The sequence below is a fragment of the Hevea brasiliensis genome, chromosome 3 (assembly GCF_030052815.1).
Source record: "Hevea brasiliensis isolate MT/VB/25A 57/8 chromosome 3, ASM3005281v1, whole genome shotgun sequence".
NCBI classification, from domain to species: domain Eukaryota; kingdom Viridiplantae; phylum Streptophyta; class Magnoliopsida; order Malpighiales; family Euphorbiaceae; genus Hevea; species Hevea brasiliensis.
The window spans coordinates 103,398,526-103,417,670 of record NC_079495.1 but is presented as its reverse complement, the minus strand read 5'-3'; the positions used below and the strand labels follow the sequence as shown (position 1 = coordinate 103,417,670).

Here is a 19,145-nt window from a genome sequence, read left to right as displayed (position 1 = left end):
AAATTATTAAATTATTAAAAAATATATATATTTTTTAATTTAATAATTATCACCTTTATGCCAAAGTTGGAAATACCTTTTTTTTTTTTAATTTAATATTTATTATGATTTGAATTTGAAATTTTATATACTCAAGTATTGGGCAAAAGCTTAAAGGTAATGGATAAAGCTAGAAATGCCTTTGACAGATACAGGGCAAAGGGACAAATAAATTTAAAAAACCAACAGTTCCCAGCAGGGGCATTTCTGTACTTCTCCATAGCCATATGAACCTGAAAAGCAATGCTTTTATTTTTTTTTAAATTGAATATCAATGTTATAAAACTTGCAGGGAAAGAAACGGAGAGAGGAGAAAGAAAGAGTATGCAACTATGTTGTTTCTGTAAGTGTGGGCACTCTACAGACAGGAACGCCAACCCAAATTATTTGGTTCTTTGCTTATGTAAATTCTCCCCTCTTCTTCCTCGTCCTCCTTCTTCTTCTATCTTCAATTTGTGCTGCTTTTGTTAGTCTGAAAAAGAAAGGAAACAGCGACTACATTCTCTTACACTATGTCAGCATTTTAGCATTGCAACAAATAACCCATAGCCCCATTCAACAAAACTCACTCATTTTCAACTCCTTCCCATTTTCCACTTCTCTTCTATATCATCATCATCATCATCAAGAACTAACATGTCTTCCAAGATCAAGTAAGTATACAGGAGAGGACCATGCTTGCTTATTTCTCTCTATGCCTAGATCTGAATCTCTTGCTCACTCTTATGGGTCTTGTAAATTTGAATTTTTTAGTGCGGTTATGGAATTTTCTTCCTTTTTTTTTTGTTTTTTTTTTTTGTTTTGTGTGTGTGTGTTGGTTGGATCTATCTTCGTTAGGGGTTTCTTCTTTTTTTCTTTTGTTTGTTTTTTTGCTCCTTACTTCTTCATTTGAATTCAAATGGTATCTCTTTATCTCCCTCTCGTTCCATATTCTTCACTGTTACTCTATTTCTTTACTGTATACACACACACACATATTTCTCAATTTTGCTTTTTGATATAAAATTTGATATGGGTTATAATTCATTTTTGCTGGTCTTTGTCCATTTGGTGACTTTCTTGTGATATTTTTGTTTTGTAATTGAATCTTTTCATTTATAGTTTCTTCTGGAATTTGGAAATTTGGTTTATACAATTGTATGCATATGTTATCAGGTGAATTTGATATTTTTATGGAACAAGAAAACTGTTGTTGCAAAGTTCTCATATTTGGCATAGATCCATTGTTAATTTAAAAATAATTCAATTTTCACTGAATGGGCATTCTTGCATTGTGTTTCTGAAACTTGGGATTTTTACCTGCAACGAATTTTCATCTGATGATGTAATAATGATACTTTAAAACTTGTACAGATCTGGTTTATCTGAAACTCCCAGCAAAGCATCACCAGCAACTCCTAGAGTGAGTAAACTGAGCCGGGGAGCCACTAAATCAGAGCCTGATTCACCTGCTCCTCTGCAGAGTTCACGCTTTTCAGTTGACCGTTCCCCAAGATCTGTTACCTCAAAGCCTACAATTGATCGACGGTTATCTAAGGTCACTCCACCACCTGAAGTAAGTGCTACTCAATGGCCATATGTTTTAGTCGTTTTTTTTTTCTTCGACATTTTATCATGTTCAGTTTTTGTCCAATTTGGCATTTGGAATTCCCCAAGAACTTTGGTAAATAGAAAGAATGTGCTTTTGGGGTGTCAATGGATTTGATTTTCTTTTGAAGAAAATGGAATTAAACGTACGAAAAATTTCTTTGTGATATTTCTTGACATGGGCATTATTGTGGAGAAATTACAGAGTACTAGTATTGGACTTTCAAATATGCTTTTGTCATTTTTATTTTTTGCTGCATTTATTGATTCTATTTGGTTATCAGAAACCACAGACAAGGGTGGTGAAGGGGTCAGAATTACAGGCTCAATTGAGTCTTCTTCAGGAGGATCTAAAGAAAGCAAAGGAGCAGATAGGATTGATTGAGAAAGAGAAGGCACAAGCAATTGATGAACTGAAACAAGCACAGAAGGGTGCTGAAGAGGCAAATGAGAAGCTTCAAGAAGCTTTGGTGGCTCAAAGAAGAGCTGAGGAGAATTCTGAGATTGAGAAGTTCCGTGCTGTTGAGTTGGAACAGGCTGGGATTGACGCAGCCCAAAAGAAGGAAGAGGAATGGCAGAAAGAGCTGGAGACTGTGAGAAACCAACATGCTTTGGATGTGGCTGCTCTTCTTTCTACCACTCAGGAGCTTCAAAAGATGAAGCAAGAACTGGCCATGACTACTGATGCAAAGAATCAGGCACTGAGCCATGCTGATGATGCAACTAAGATTGCTGAGATTCATGCTGATAAGGTGGAGATTCTTTCAGCTGAGTTGACACGTTTGAAGGCCTTACTTGATTCAAAGCTTGAAACAGAGACCACTGAAAGCAACAAGATGGTGGCTAGGTTTAAGGACGAGATAGAGACTTTGAAACAAGAACTTGAGAAAGCAAGGGTTTTTGAGGATAAGTTTATTGAAAGAGAGGCTTCCATAGAACAGCTTAATGTTGAGTTAGAAGCTGCTAAGATGGCTGAATCTTATGCGCGCAGTTTAGTAGAGGAGTGGAAAAGTAGGGTAGAGGAATTAGAGATGCAGCTTGAAGAATCAAATAAGTTGGAGAGATCTGCCTCTGAATCTTTATGTTCAGTCATGAAACAACTTGAGGGAAACAATGATCGCTTACATGATGCAGAAAGTGAAATTGTGGCCCTTAAAGATAAGGTGGGGTTGTTCAAAATGACAATTGCAAAACTGAAAGGGGATCATGAGGAGTCAGAGCACTGTCTTGGTGTGGCAAAGGAAGAAATTTCTGAATTAGCAAAAAAGGTTGAGTCTTTGAATTCTGATTTGGATATAGTGAAGGAAGAGAAAGCTCAGGCTTTAAACAATGAGAAACTTGCAGCTTCTAGTGTTCAAAGTCTATTAGAAGAAAGAAACAAACTTATAAATGAGTTGGAGTATTCTAGAGATGAGGAGGAAAAGAGCAAGAAGGCAATGGAAAGTTTAGCTTCAGCTTTACATGAAGTGTCTGCAGAAGCAAGGGAAGCCAAAGAAAAGCTGCTATCCGGTCAAGAGGAGCATAAAAATTACGAAACCCAGATAGAGGATCTAAGGTTGGTCCTGATGGAAGCAAACCAGAGATATGAGACTATGCTAGATGATGCAAAACATGAGATTGATCTTCTTAAAAATAATATTTTAGAATCCAAGAATGAATTTCAGAACTCCAAGACTGAGTGGGAGCAAAAAGAACAAAATCTAATGAACGGTGTAAAGAAATCAGAAGAAGAACACTCTTCTTTGGAAAGAGAAATTGATAGGCTGGTAAATTTGCTCAGGCAAACTGAGGAAGAAGCTTGTGCCACAAGGGAGGAAGAAGCTCAGTTGAAAGATAGCCTAAAGGAAGTTGAAGCTGAGGTGATTTCATTGCAAGAAGCTCTTGGGGAATCGAATGTTGAGGGCATGAAACTGAAGAAAAGTTTATTAGACAAGGAAAATGAACTGCAGAATCTTTTCCAAGAAAACGAGGAGCTCCGAACTAGGGAAGCTATTTCTTTGAAGAAGGTGGAGGAGTTGTCTAACTTGCTTGAAGAAGCTATGGCCAGGAAGCAAACTGAGGAGAATGGCGAGCTTACAGACAGTGACAAGGACTATGATTTGCTTCCAAAGGTGGTTGAATTCTCTGAAGAAAATGGGCATGTGAGAGAAGAGAAGCCCAAAATAGAGCTTCCACCACAACAACACGAGGATTTGGGAAAAGAAAATTCACAGGAACAGAATAATGGCTTTAACAACCAGACTGTTCCAATGGTAGCTGCCAAAGTTGAGAATGTGAATGGGAAACCAAAAGAAGATGAAACCAAAGAAAAAGAAAATGACTCGGTAGAAGTTGAGTTTAAGATGTGGGAGAGCTGCAAGATTGAAAAGAAAGAGTTTTCACCAGAAAGAGAACTAGAACAGGAATCCTTTGAGGATGAAGTGGACTCCAAGGCTGAGGGTGTTGAGAACTTCGATCAGATAAATGGTTTGTCTTCAACAGAAAATGGTGATGGTGAGAGCTCACCTTCGAAGCAGCAACAACAGAAGAAGAAGAAACCTTTGTTCCGCAAGTTTGGAAGCCTACTCAAGAAGAAGGGTACTAGCAATCAAAAGTAGGAGAAGAGACAAGTTATGGCCTGACTTATGTCCAATTAACGGGCAGGTATATTTGATAATATCTTGCACCGGAGTGTTTGCATTATTGCTTTTGCATCTGATTTTCAGAATAGGTTAAAAATGAAAAGGCTTGTATTATCTTTTAGTTTCCCCCCCCTTTGATGTGATTACCAGTTGGGGGAGTACATTGTATGTGATGGAGATTCTTTTTTCCCCTTACCCTTCTTAGCTGCATTTCATGAAAAGGAGTGGTGACTTCGAAACTGTATTTTAATATGCTTGCATCTATTTTACATGGGAAAAAAATATTGTTCTTGAAAAAATGGTTTATTTAGTTGATTCAGCTTATGAAATTCCAGTAATCTCAAGGTGTACTCATATGGTTTAGTATCTCCTCATAGCATGGTACTTTATTCAACTTGAACCTGTCCAAATGAAAGCTGATGAACTGTAGAATGCTTGAATAAAACTTTATGCTGGTGGAAAATGTCTTGGTGAAGATCTCTTTGATTCGCACTTCTGACAGGATTGTGGGTTTGGTTTTGAGTATATCCACTGCCAAAATGACTATCTTATTGGGCAACACATGCCTCGCTCATGGCTCATGCAGGCAAAACAAAATCATTTGGGTTTCAGCAATGGCCTCAGGTAATAACCTACTTGGGTGGCAGAGACAATTCTAGATGCTTTCAGCTTCGGTTAAACGATACGCTTGTGATAAGAATTTGTAGAATTGAGATAATTTCTCGATGTTTGATATTTCATATGAAGAAAGCCTGAAATGCATCCGTTACTCCCAGCAACTATGAGAAAATCCAGGAACTTGTTCTGTGTACATGTTTCTATGTACTGGATAGCTTATTTACAAAGCAACATGAACGTGCCAGGAACTGATATCTTAATAGTTTGATCATATATGGGAATAGCTACTGTGATAAATTACTGTTCTGGCAACTGCCAACTAAAGATTTAATGTCTCCTGGACGGGAACCTAAACGAAATTACCTGAATCTGTTTGATTGCATCAAGAAATTGCCGAGAATTGGGACTTGGGAGTCTACTTGTCAGCATTTATCTAGTGTTAGTGTCTTACTATAAAATGCTTTACTTTGTTTTATCGATTGTTAGCTCTCTCGAAAGTTCTCGACAGTTTTCGTTTTTGTGGGTCTAGACTGCTTTCTGTGTTGGAGTCGTGATCTCCTGTCCCTTCCGGGCAAGTGATGACTCTTCCCCATTGCTTGGAGAGTGAGTCTCTACCTCTCCACCTTCGAGCGAGCAGGGATTGTAAAAAAATAATATTTTTTTTATAATTTTGAGGTAGATCTAGTGCATATTGAGTGAGGGATTTTATTCATCTGCCTTTGGATGGGTTGGATGTAGGTGATTCTTAGTAAGGGTTGGTTTGTGTGGATCTGTTTAGTGGTGTTGGGCTTTTGAGACGATATAAGAGAGGAAAGTATTCTCAAGGTTTTTATCAACACCTCCTAATGTTCATTGATAAAGATGGAGCTCTATTTTCCTCTTCAATTTTAGCGTTGAAGGTAGTAGGGTGAGCATTCAGTTTAAATCGAATCGAATTAAATCAAATTAAATTATATATTTTAAAAATCAAATTGAATCGAAATGGATGAAAAATCAAATCGAATCGAATCGAATTGAATCTCTTTATTTCGGTTCAGTTCAATTCAAATCAATCGATTTTAATTTTTAATTATATTTTAATTTAGACTTGATTTTCAAGTTATTTAGTTTGATTTTGACCTTGATTTGAACCTAATAACCATTAATCAATGAAATTAAACAATTTATATAAATATAATTACATATAATTCATAAATTTCCCATAAAAATAAATCAATTCAAAAATTAATAAAACTATTCGGTTCAGTTCAGTTTAATATATTTTTTTCTCTTTAAAATCGAACCGAATCGAAATAATCAAAATTTTTATAATATAAAACTTAATGAAATCGAACCGAATTATTTTAAAAACTAAATCAAATTACCGAATTAAGATGAGTCGGTTCAATTTATTCGATTTAAATTGAGAAATGCTTAGGTAGATCCTTCTTGAGGCTGGAACTTGGACGTTGCCTTCTTTAAGGTTCTTTTTATCTGGTTTGGCTGTCCATTATGGGTTTCCAGGAAAAAGTTTTTATTCTGCTCATGAGTTTGCTTATGTATTTAGGCCTCTGGCCATTTTTTTTTAATAAATCAATTTCTAACTTTTGATAAAAATCAATTTCTAACTTTTGATAAAAAAAAATAATAAAATACAATTGTTGAAATTCTATGATACTAAAGATTTGTTTGGCATTAGCTTTTTAACTATATTAGAGATTATTAAAAATTAATTTCATATTAAATTTATAATTTAAATATAAAAATTTTAAAACAACTAAATAATAATGAAGCAATAATGAAAATGCCTTTAAATATGGATTCGTATACTTTCATTTCTTTTATTTTTTATTTTTCTCAATTTTTACATTTAATGATAAATACTTTTATTCTTCAATTTTTATTATAATAAATATTTTTATTTTTAAATTTTTATTATTAATAATATTTTTATTTTTCATCGGTATTTTTTTAATCTCTTAACTAATATTTAAATTGATGAAAACGAATGAAAGAAGAAAGTGTATGAAACCAAAATTTAAAAATATTTTCATTTATTTTTTAAAATGCATGAATTCAAGTATGGATTCTGATATAATAAAAAATAAAAAAATAAATTATCCTTTAAAAAAAAAAATCCTTCAATTTCAAGATTTTTATGCAATAATTTTAAAATGCTTTTGGCAAAAGCTAGGTCCATTTGGTAATGGGTCATTTGGTACAATGCTTACTGCCATTTCATCACCTTTTATCTTCTTTAATTCCTTTAAAAAAAATTAATACTATGTTTTTTTTTTCATTATTTATAATTTTATTTTGAATTAATAATTATTAAACTTTGTAAAAAAAAATTTTTTTGAGTTGAAACTTTATAAAAAAAATTAATAATTTATATCAAAGTTAGAGGTAGAAGATCAATTAAATTAAATAAATATAAGAATTGAAATTATTGAAAATTAATTATTTGTAATTATAATTTTTTTTTCCCAGATAATTTTAGGGGTTGAATTCCTCTCTATGCGTGGGCATTCTCTCATTTGCTTTCCACGCTGTCTCGCTCACTTTAATGTAAAAAAAAAAAAAAAAAAAGTCATAATTTCCCCAAATATTAATTTCTCGCAGAAGAAATCAGAAAATATTCTCAATTTCTCAGCATCCAAACGCCCTTCATCAGCATCACCATCATCATTATCATCATGTTGTGGATGGAGATCCTTTGTGGTCTAATCATTTACAAGTTGTACCGCCGCTTCTTCTCCGACGATGACGATCTTTTGGAGGTCGAATCCTCGGATACCACTGCTCTTTTCAACGTTGCTAATAGGTAATGCTTCCTATAGCCTAATCGCGTTGCTCTTTAACTAACTATGTTGATAGTATTCATTTCAAATTTTTGGTTAATTGATATCAGATGATTCTTTTTTCATCTTTTAATTGTGTAGTGGTTGTGTCCATACAATTATTGAAATTTGATGTGCTTTTTGTGTTTCATGTGTGTGTATGTTCATAAATTTGTTTTTTACTTCTGGCTTGTAGACTTGAAAAGCTTTATGGAGGAAAGGTGTATGTCGGTCTTCGAATTCCAGATGCTGATACTGGTTCACGACAGAACGTGGATATGGTACTTGTTACCAAAGGGTAAATGCTTATAAATTTGTTGGATTTTTTCCCCCTTGTGCACTTGCTCGATGTGAATGCGTAGGAAAGCATAGTGCAGTTCCAAATGTTTCAATAATTATATTTTTTGTTGGACTAGCAAGCATGAATGCTTCCCAAACTCAATTTAACAATTATGCTCATTCATGGGATATAAACTAGCAAAAAAAGTGATCGTTATTTAATGTGCTAATGTTTATGGATTTGTACAGGGAGGCAGTGGTGATCTCTGTCAAGAATTTGTCAGGATTGGTAACAATTAGTGGTGATGGCAGCTGGGTTTGTGAAAGTAGTAAACACAAGGCAGAGCATTTTCCTGATCCTGTAAGTCATATTTTAAATCGTTGCTGCTTTCTCAGTGAGAGAATTTAACCACATTTTAGTTCTGCAAGGATTGCTGTAAAATACCATTGCTCTTATTAGCTACTTAAAAAAGGGCCGAAGCTGTTTGAGAATCCAGTGCAATTAAACAAAGATCTGCACTTTTTTTTTTTTTTTGTGGCTGCCTTTTATCTGAAGCTTTCTTAGTAATATTTTTTAGGTGGGGGAGACAAAGAAACAAGCATCTGTTCTTGAATCATATTTAGAACAAAGGGGAGTTGCTCTACCAGAAGGATATTTGTCTTACAAAGTTGTGCTTCCAAATCCAAAGTTCTGGTATGTGTTGAACCTTCTTAAGGATGTATTTATTAACATGGTGAAAGGGAATTATTGAAATGAGCTCACATACACCCGCACACACGTGCCGATCCTGGACAAGGTATGTTCTGGTTTGAGATTTGCACTTTGGGCTTTGTGGTTGTGGCTACAATTTTTCATTAGATTATTGGAATTTTTTTTGCTTGTCTGATTTAATATAACTGGATTCAATATGCCTTAAATATCCTTTATTATGTCTTCTAAGAGGTTTGGAGTAATTGGGTTTTAGCAGTGAACAACTTCATTTAATATTAGGGCGACTAACTTTCATAATATTTGAGGCACAATTATGGTTCTTTAACCCGTTATATACAATCTCAGGTCACCTCCTTAATGTTGTGACGCAGCATGAAGCTTAGATAAACACAACAAACACAAGTGCTTTAGAGAAAATCTCTGCTGAAATTTTATTAACTGAAAACTCAAAAAACTGAAAACTCAAAAAACTGAAAACATGGTTGTCAAATCAAGATTCAGAGATTCGAATAGGGAATCAAAATCTTTATTTTGTTAATCAAGAATCAAGAATTGAATTGAATCGAATCGTAAGATTCGATAAAAATTCTCAAAATTAATTGAAAATGATATATATTCTAAAAAAAATAAGTCAAAAAATGTGTCACAATAATATATTTTGATAAATATAGAATTATCATTTAGCTAATTAGAAGTATGCATTATGATAGAACAATATATTCTTATCATGTTATATAGTCTTATGTTATAAATTATGAACTCTTGAGTTGTAGACAATGATTATCATGTGTTGAAACTCTCATTTAAATTTGATCTAATAATTAAATAGTAAAAAACGATAGCGGGTTAAGTTAAACGTCAAAATATATTAATATAAAATGTTATAATTTGACAATTATAATTAAAGTAGTAAATTAAAAAAAAAAAAAGAAAAGAAAGAAAAGGGAGAGGGTAAAGAATGGTTGGCGGAAGAAAAATAGTTAGGGGAAGGTTTTATGTGCACTTTTCAAGGTAAAAATGAATTAAAATCTTAAATTTTGAAGTTATAGGACTTAACAACTCTTTAGAAAAAGAATCGACTAAATCGGTTGATTCATATCAATTCACTTAATTCACTACTAACTTGTAAGATTCAGTCATGATGCAGATACATTTGCAATTCATCCCATAGATTCGAATTGCTAGGATGGAGAATCAGATCGAATCTTATGAATCGAATTGAGAATTGTAAGATTCTAACAACAGTGACTGAAAATACTTAGAAGTAAGGGCTTTTTGTAGAGTTGATCTCCTAAACCTAATAGGAAAATATTAATCCTAACTAAAGTAGGAAGTCTTTTTACATCCAAAATAGGAATCCTAATAGAATAGGAAGAAATAATCTAAATCTTAATTAAAATTGGAAGAAACATATTCTAACTAGAATAGGAAAATACATTAAAATCCTAAATAGAATAGGAAACTAAGTCCTAGATGGAATAGGAAACTAAAATAAAAACCTGATTAGAATAAGAATTATGAAACATCAGCTTCCACATGAACATGCTCTGCATCATGTTGTGCTAAAATAGTTTTGAAAAACATCAAGTATGAAGAACGAAATGGAGCTTGTACAAGTCATCAATGTAAATGTTAGCATAAATGTGCTGTCATGGGATATGGTGCAACTACAAAACCTTAACAAGCTGTCATACTATTGAGCATTAGACATTGCATGGATTTCATCTTCTATCATAGTAGAATAATGGTTTGTTTATGACCATACAACTTTGATATCAAAAAATTCAACTAGTTTTTAATATATATGCATAAAATCTTTTGGCAAATGAACAGACTTGCCCATTCAGATTTATTTATGAAATTATGATTCAGATTTCCTGGTTTCCAAAATCTTCTGTAAAAGGAAAGTTCAATAATAAATTTCTAGATTGAAATTGTGTTTTATAAATAAGGTTGCATGAGTTAAAACTTTTGTATTATAACAATATTAAATAACAATAAATCATCATCATTATTATTATATTTTGTGAAGGACATAATTTTAAAGTTTAATCTACCAGATACACTTTGAAATTCTAAGTATTTCTAGTTTGAGAAACAAATATTTTTGAAGTATTTGCTGAGTCTATATTCATTACTATGATTTGCAAGTGTATTATTTACAACATGTGAAACTTCTTCTTCCAGGACCATTCATTTGAGCAATTTTCCTTCTGAGGTCATTACATATGATCAGTGGGTGCAGTTGAAACCGGAACCAAAAGGCATGTTTTCTGGGTGGATTAAGGGTGCCTTTCGTGGTGGAAAGAAAGACATGCAAGAATCTATACATGAGAAGCTTAATTTTACTCTCAGCACAGCTCCAATGTGGGACAGGTTTGTTGCTCTGTGCCTAAGAAGTTGATATTCATGTTCTCTATATGTGATTGTATTTATTCTATTTTTTATGTTGTGTTTTGTGAAAGAAAGCATTTGCATTACATTTAGCATCTTCACAACAGTTTGGGTGGACCATCTTTGCATAGATCATGTATCATATAACACAAGGATAATTATGAGTTGCCTTCATTTTCTTCAAAATTGGCTGATTTCTTAAAATTTATCAATTTAATTTCTTATTATTTTCTAGCCACCTTATTGAAGCAGGGACTAGAAAATTCAAGAATTAAAAGAGAAAAGGTGAGAGCTTTCAGGGCTTAGAAGACAACTGAAAACAAAAAATTCGATGCTAATTGGTTCCAATCTGGTTTTAGATTTATAAGATAATCAGTCGAGTGTAACTCGTGTGCTAGCTTGCTAGGTTTTTGTATGTATTTGTGTGTGTGTGTGTGTGTGTGTGTGTGTGTGAGAGAGAGAGAGAGAGAGAGAGAGAGAGAGAGAGAGAGAGAGAGAGCTTGTTGAACATGTGGTTAAGGCTATGATTGGGCCAGGAACATTACAATAGTGGAACGGATTTTATGTAGGATGTGTAATGGATGAATCTTAGTCTTGGGTTTGGACTGTAGATTAAATCTGTCTTCTGGTTCTAGTTATAGAGCAACTTTAAGTTCTCACTTGTTTGGTTATGAGTGTTCTATTAAATTATGCAATTGTTGCGTGAGAAACTGTTGAGTTGTCTTTGATTCTGTGCAGGTTGGAGCTTAAAGGTAACAAATATATCCTAGGAGAATTTCTGGAATTCAAAGGAAAAGAAGAAGATATCATTACTTTGAGAAACATCAAGAGATCAAAAGTTAGACGTCTTATTGTCCAAAAGACAAGCATGTTGGGACTAGGTAATCAATCAAGAACTTCTAATTTCTTATACTTCGCTTGTATGCTAATTTTCTTTGCGACCAGTAAGCGTAAGCCTTCTGTAATTAAGTTGCTCCATTGTGACTTATGAGTTGGAGCTCAAAGGTTCAAATTACAAAAAATATGTCCTTGCAATGTCAGGGGAACGTTGCACTAAGTAGGTTTTCTCAATGCCTATGATGCAGGAGACATACATGATTTTTGAGATTAGAAAGTTGGGCATGAGTTTTCTTTGATCCAAGGCATTTGCATTTTTATTTTTGGAAGGAATTTGAGACATTTACAGGATACTGTGTTTGCTTCATGGAATCATCAATTTCTATTTTGTCACATTTTTCCATTGCATTTATACTTATCTATTCAAAACTTCTTGACCAACTGCAGCCCATTCAAAGCTTCAAGTATTGTACTCCCCTCGCGATTATAGGAGTGAAGGGGCTTCAAGTTCTGAGTGGAAAGAAGCAACCGTGAGATCAAGTACAGAGGTGTTATTTCAGCCAGAGAACTCCAGAAAAGTTCGCAAATTCAAACTCTCTTCAATTATCTCCATGTCGTTGAGTGCCTGAAGATGCTTTTGATGAATGTGTATTTCATTGCTGGAATTCACAGTTATGATGCGCCCTAGAAGTTTAAACTGCTTTCTCAATAAGTGTGGTGTTAATTGTCATGGTTGTGTGGCATGTATGTGTGGTATGGGGTTGTAATAACTGAGCATATATAAGATCAATTTTGAAGAAAAGAAACGCCTTATTATTCTTGGATTTGCGTATACTCTTCATTTATCACATCAAAATACAGTAAGCAAAAGGAGAGCAGGACCACTCCACCTGGAACAGAACCAAAACTGAAGCACCCAAGTGGCGTCTCCATGACCATGTCCTGTCATGTTATTGCTTGGCTTCAGATTTATCAAAGAAACGGTATACTTGCAGTGTACTATTCAAATCTCACCCGTCACATATCTTTTGTCTTCCTAATGCTAAAAACGAAAATGGTGTATTATATCAGGAATCTCATTTTGTTCCTTACGTGGCATGAATCGATTACACAGGAACCCTCAAACGAAAGACATGATAAGGAGTCTCATCACCACCAGTAGTCTCAAAGTAGATAGTGGTTGGAACTTTCATTACCGGTGATCTTGTCAGCCCACCACCCATCATTGTCGAATAGCATCCACCTCAATCAACGGCCCGGATTCATCCTCCTCTGCATAGGAGCAGGTAAGACGTTTGACCACTGTTGCTTGATGTAGGAGCCTCAACACCCATCCTCATTGCTGCAAACTTCTACACGTTCTCCCCTCCAAAACCCCATAATTTGCATAGAAAATAACTAGACGAAAGTGCAAGCAGAGAGCATTTGAAACTATATTTATCGGTGCTGGCTTTGCATATCCTAATACGACTAGTCAAAGGAAACAGTATGCGGTTTAATTAATGTTTTTTGGTTCTTCCTGTTTCTACGAGGATTTGAAAATGGGTATATTTTTATTTAATCTCTATTTTTGATAAAATTAATTAAAATGGAAATAAATTAATTAATAATTTAATTCTTATATTTTTAAATTAAATTAGTAAGTTTTTAATATTTAATTCTCTCATCCATTTTTTTATATAGTTTTTAGTTTTTTTTTCTATATAATATATTTTCTAGTTATTTTTTTTGTAAAAAAAATATTTTTTCAGTTAGTTAAAACAGTTAAAGCTTTAAAATATTATGAAATTTTATAAATTTTGTCCATTAACAAAAACATTTTCTCCAAGAAATAATTCTTCCCTAAATAGATTTTTTTAAAAAATCAATGGAAGAATATTTCAAAGGAAAAAAAATATTTTCAACATTTTTCTTCAATAAATTTCTAAGGACAATTTATTTGTTTTGAAAAAAAAATTTAACGGCCGTATGCTAAAAGTTTTTCTTTTTCATTGAAAACATTTATTCTCAATTTTTTTCTGAAAATATATTTATACATTTTTCTTGAAAATTAAATTTTTCTTAAAACATTTTTCTTGAAAAAAAAATTTAAATTCTTTTTGGAAAATGATTTTTTTTAAAAAAATTACTTATTAATTTGGTCAAAATTTAGAGAATAAATAATAATTAAGGAAAACAATATTTTGTATGTATATTTAATAAAAAGAAAAATACTTTTTACAGATGAAGAGATTATAAATAGCAAATTCAAAACGCAAGAATTAACCCATTCGAGTCTAAAAATATAGAGACCGACTCATTAGCAATGGGACGGAGTAGGCTCGGCCGTCCCCGTCTTGCTAGATATCAGAAGGGGATGGGACGTGGCAAAAAGTTAACTGAGTTGGTGGGAAGAGGATAGATTTTTCATTTTTAATTTTTTTAATATTATAATAATTAAAATATTTACTTTTTTACATATTATTATAAAATATAAGTAGATAGCCTATTTTGACTTTTAAAGTATCAATCAATGGCTATACAAGTGTACAAAGTGAATCGAAGGTCAATTAAGCCTTTTTAATTTAAAAAAAGATCAAGTAAATCATATACATTTAAAAAAAATATTAAATAAATCTGTTTACTGTTTTTGAAATAAATAAATTTTTAACTTTTAAAATAAATAAAAAAAATTAAATTATAATTTATTGTTAATATAAATATAGTTAAAATCGTATGCTAAAATCTTTTAATACATGGGATCTGAATTGTAATATTTACCACAATCTTAAAAGCAAATTGATGAGTTGCTGAATGTTTTAAGCAACTCTCCTCTGAATTCATCATTTTCACTCTGTAACTTCTCTATGGGTTCATTTTCATCGTAGCTTATGTATGAAAGTTTCTTGAATCATTTTGGCATAATTTTAAGTGAATAAATAAACTCTTTGCCTACTATATGTATTTATATTAAATTTTATGCATTATTAAATTAAAATTAAGAAATAATAATAAATATTATATTTTTAAAGTAAAAATATATATATATATATATCATATTAACGAAATATTTTACAAATAATTATTCTTTAACTTAAATTATCATCGAGTTATATAAATAATGTGTGAATTATGTAGATCACACTGGCAGTTGGACCCCTGTCTCCCAGCTATTTAGCCAATTTGCCAATCCACAATCAATGAGGCCTGCAAAATTCATTCTCCTGTTTTTTGTACAGCACTATTGCCTTGATACAAGTTTGTATTGAAGTCTTTTATTTCGCAATCTCAACCATTTGAATTCAAAATCAATGTTTTATTATTATATAATCACCCACCAAAAATTAATACTTGAAAATAACTCCCTCTAAATTCAATATTTTCATGTAACAGCATATGCAGATACATAGACAACTGCAATTTGTACAGTTGCAGCCTTGTTTGGCAGCGAGCAAATTCCAGTATTCAAATAATGAAAGAACAGTTCAGACATCAAATATGAACCTAAAGGTTACAAAAAATTTATATCATTTTCCATGCATAATTTTGCTGCAAATCAATCTATTTGAACCTCACCGTCAAAATCCACCATCAGTTTGTTCAGTTTCTTGTTGCTTATCCTCTGCTGATGCACTCTTGTATCTTCAAAACTGCTAGCCAAAAGGTATCTTTTTCAGAATTGCTAATCCAGCTAATACAACTATATGTGCAAGAACTTAATGGTTTCTAACAAAAACAAGAATTCAAACTAACCTTTTAGCATGCGAAGATTCGGAGGGTGGCAATAAGATGGCGGCAAGCTTAACAGCATCTTCGTTGCAATTGATGACATGGTTAAAGCATAGGTACCTTCCATATGATGCAACGTCTTCAAAAACACAAATGTGCGCATCAACAATGAAGCTCAGATCCACAGTGACGAACACCCCATCTTCGTACATCTCAGCTGCTCCTTTCAAATAAGGATTTGCAATTGTTAGATCAGGACTCGTGATGAGTCCACCATTGATGCTGACCATGTTGATCCCTCGGTCCATTGCTAGGGCCCAAGCTGTCTTCTCTGCTAGTGCCTTTGACATTGCATGCCATAACTGCATAAAAATGTGTAATCTTGTCAATCCAAGTGTCATTAACATCATTACTTGTATTATAGTTTAGTATAGTAATGCTAATTGGCTGCAAACATTGTTGCTAACAGACTTGCTATGCTTGAAATGTATGAACACAATTGAACAAACCTTGAACTTCCGGCAGAAATTAATGTCACTCCAGTTCCTCTCATCAAGATCATCAGACGTCTTATTCCGATCATTACTCCATATAACAGCAGTAGCAGAGGAGGCGAAGACAACTTTGTGTATGGTTTCCGTTTGGGCACATGCTTCTAGGACATTATGTGCTGCCCTTACCTCTACATCAGCCATAAATTCCTGCACCAATCAGTGCTATTCAGTATCTCTTTACACATTTCATATATAGTTTTTGAATGGAAGATTATCAGGTGCTCCAAGAGAGCTCATTTCTCTTTCAAACGAATGGAATTCACATTGAATTGTGAGAAAGCACAGATTACCAAAACATTTTAGTGCTTCAAGAGGCCTAACATTAAACTAGGCTTAAATATGAAATTCTTCATAATATGACATAAATTTACACTATTATTTTCTTTGTTTAGGAAAGAGATTTGAAGGTTGAATTCATGACCCAACTTGAAATTATTCTAGGTGTACACTATTCAATTACTTTTACCATGGATAGCTAAGGTTTCCAAACTGTCTATCAAATTAAGACAAATGAAGCATCATAATCCCACCTGTTCAAATAGAAGTTAAAAGAGATGTTGATGCAGTTGAGGAAATTTAGATTCAGGAATTATTTTGATTTAATTTTTAATTGTGAAATTAAGATCCTTAGTTCATATTTTCTAATAGAATTTCTATTAGGAAGACTAGGTTTCTATTATTTAAGAATATCTAACCAAAGCCAACCACTCAGTGCAGAAACAGGAAATTAGGCAAGCTAATTTTCTGTAATACAATAACTGTGTAGGGATCATGATTTTAAATCCTATTATTAACTAAAACTATATATTGCTCTCAAAAGAGTTGTCTTAGACAATTTTGTCTATGCAGCCAACTAATCAAACACTTAAAATACCAATAGTTCCTTTGATTTAAAAAAAAAAAAAAGAAAAAAGAATATACTAATGAAGCAGTAACATACATCATAGTTAGGTTGATCTGATGGAGGTTCAAAGGAATAGAACAAGCCACAACATCCCTTTAGTGCATCCATTATGCTGTGATAATCAAAGGGATCAGAATAGAAAACTCTCAATTTATTGCTATTGCAAGAAGACAACTCTTCAAAGTATTCCAATTTGCCTGCAAATCCATGCAACCAAAACAGGACACAGACTAAAATAAGTAAAATACATTAAAAAAAGAAAAAAAATCTAGGGGGAAACAATTTAGTACATGATGTACACTTCAAGATATAAATAAATGGAAGTGCATGCATGTATTGTGAATTGTTTATTTTTCTATATCCTTGAAAGGAGAATAAATTATGACATTTCTTGGCAGTTCGAACAACCCTCAAATTTTTTATTATTAGTTTCTTCCATCGGTGGAAACTTTGCCAACTAACTCCACCAATTAAAAATTGATGAGCCAAGGTCATGGGAAACCGATAGACGCCCTTGAAAACGCATTTGTGAAATTCTAATGGCAAGAATTGGGAAAATTGAAGATTTTACAGTGATCATATGTATATATGAGCAAAAATTAGGGCAAATAAAAGAAAAATTGCAAATGACATAAACACAGAAGAGTAGATTAATCTTCAAGAAATAAAATCCAGGCGAAAGGAAGGAAGGGTAAAAGCAAACCATGGTCTTGGACTGCAGCATGGACATTGTATCCTCTATGCAAAAGCCTGTGGACAAGGGTGGTGCCCAAACGCCCAGAAGCATCCATTACACAAACGGTATTCGATGATTCATTGAAAGAAGCAGCAGGAGCCATTACAGCCAAAGAAAAGTTTCTTCGTAGGCAAGAACAAGAAACAAGAAACAATAAGAAGCAACTACAGCTACAACCCTACAAAGGAAACGAAGAAGCTAAGGTGCTTATCAAGAAAGACAGATAGATGCAGAAATATATAAAGAGATGGAGCGAGGAAGGGAGAAAGCATTGAAGGGGAGTTTGGTTAGCAGATGGTTGGGGAGGTGCCAAGCATTTAATTTCAAGAAAAAGGAAAGGAGTAAGAGGAGAAAGAGTGTGGCATTAAATTTTGATGGGTTCTTGTATCGTGAGAGGTTGGTAGTAAGCGTGGATTATTGGGCTGTCATCTATCATCATTTATGGAGAGAGAAAAGACATGACACAGCTTTTCTTTATTTATTCACTAGCATAATGCCTATCTTATGAATTAGTAATTAATAATTTTTAATTTTTAATTATATTTTGAATAAAATAAATTATTATTAAATTAATTTTAAATTAAAATTTTATTTTTATTTGATTTGTCACGACCCAACCTATGGGCGGACAAGACTAGGACACAGGCCACCTAAAGCCCCAGTAGTAAGCCTTAACTATTCATTAACCCAACTCTAAGGCCCATTTGGGCCCAATATCAAGAAAACAAACGGATAGAGTCCGGCCATAAAATGAACTTTTCAACGGGGAGTTTTCGACTTACCCGACCTGTAAACACAATAAACAATCCATTGGGGAGCTCAGCTCACCCTCCACATACTCCGCACCATATTACTTAAGGGGAGCTCAGCTCCCTCATCCAAGCGATCAAACAGACTGAAAATATTAAGTTTTCAGGTCCAACCTGAATTTAATATGACAGACCAATTTCAAATAATTCTCGCTAACACATGCGGAAATTCTAGGAGTAATTAAAATTACACAATATTGATAAACAACTGCGAGGTAAAAAGCGAGTTAACCGAACAAAATATCCTCCTGTGGCTGTAAAAATTTTTGAACAGAGTGAGCGTTCGACTCAGAGTAAAATATCAATCTTAACTATAATCTCTATAACTATCTGAAACTAATGCAACTGTAGAGTGAAATGCAACATACACAACATTTTCACATCATAACATCAAAAGGTAATTTGGAGCACTCACACACCTGTAGTATCAATCATAACATATGGGAGTGATCCCTATCTGACTCTCTTAAATCCAACACAGTGCCGGTAATTACTCAAGCTCGGACTTCCACTTAATAACCAAATCGA

At 33.2% G+C, this 19,145-nt stretch overlaps 3 protein-coding genes across 3 annotated transcripts; 2 read left to right on the top strand and 1 right to left on the bottom strand.

The window, feature by feature from the left end:
• Positions 1-305: 305 nt before the first annotated feature.
• LOC131178729 (WEB family protein At3g02930, chloroplastic-like) lies at positions 306-4,601 on the top strand. Its single transcript, XM_058144315.1, has 3 exons — positions 306-692; positions 1,393-1,594; positions 1,911-4,601. Exons 1-3 carry the CDS (start codon positions 676-678, stop codon positions 4,221-4,223), a joined length of 2,532 nt encoding a protein of 843 aa, XP_058000298.1. The 5' UTR covers positions 306-675; the 3' UTR covers positions 4,224-4,601.
• Positions 4,602-7,398: 2,797 nt separating this feature from the next.
• Positions 7,399-12,732, top strand: LOC110647197 (uncharacterized). Its single transcript, XM_021800915.2, has 7 exons — positions 7,399-7,668; positions 7,881-7,982; positions 8,213-8,324; positions 8,542-8,657; positions 10,863-11,051; positions 11,808-11,950; positions 12,354-12,732. The coding sequence occupies exons 1-7, from the start codon at positions 7,541-7,543 to the stop codon at positions 12,533-12,535; spliced, it is 972 nt and encodes a 323-aa protein (XP_021656607.1). The 5' UTR covers positions 7,399-7,540; the 3' UTR covers positions 12,536-12,732.
• A 2,504-nt stretch (positions 12,733-15,236) lies between these two features.
• LOC110647193 (cinnamoyl-CoA reductase-like SNL6) lies at positions 15,237-18,208 on the bottom strand. The gene is made up of 5 exons (XM_058144319.1): positions 17,776-18,208; positions 17,109-17,269; positions 16,124-16,315; positions 15,639-15,976; positions 15,237-15,535 (listed from the first exon to the last, which is right to left on the bottom strand). Exons 1-5 carry the CDS (start codon positions 17,909-17,911, stop codon positions 15,442-15,444), a joined length of 921 nt encoding a protein of 306 aa, XP_058000302.1. The 5' UTR covers positions 17,912-18,208; the 3' UTR covers positions 15,237-15,441.
• Between the last annotated feature and the right edge of the window lie 937 nt (positions 18,209-19,145).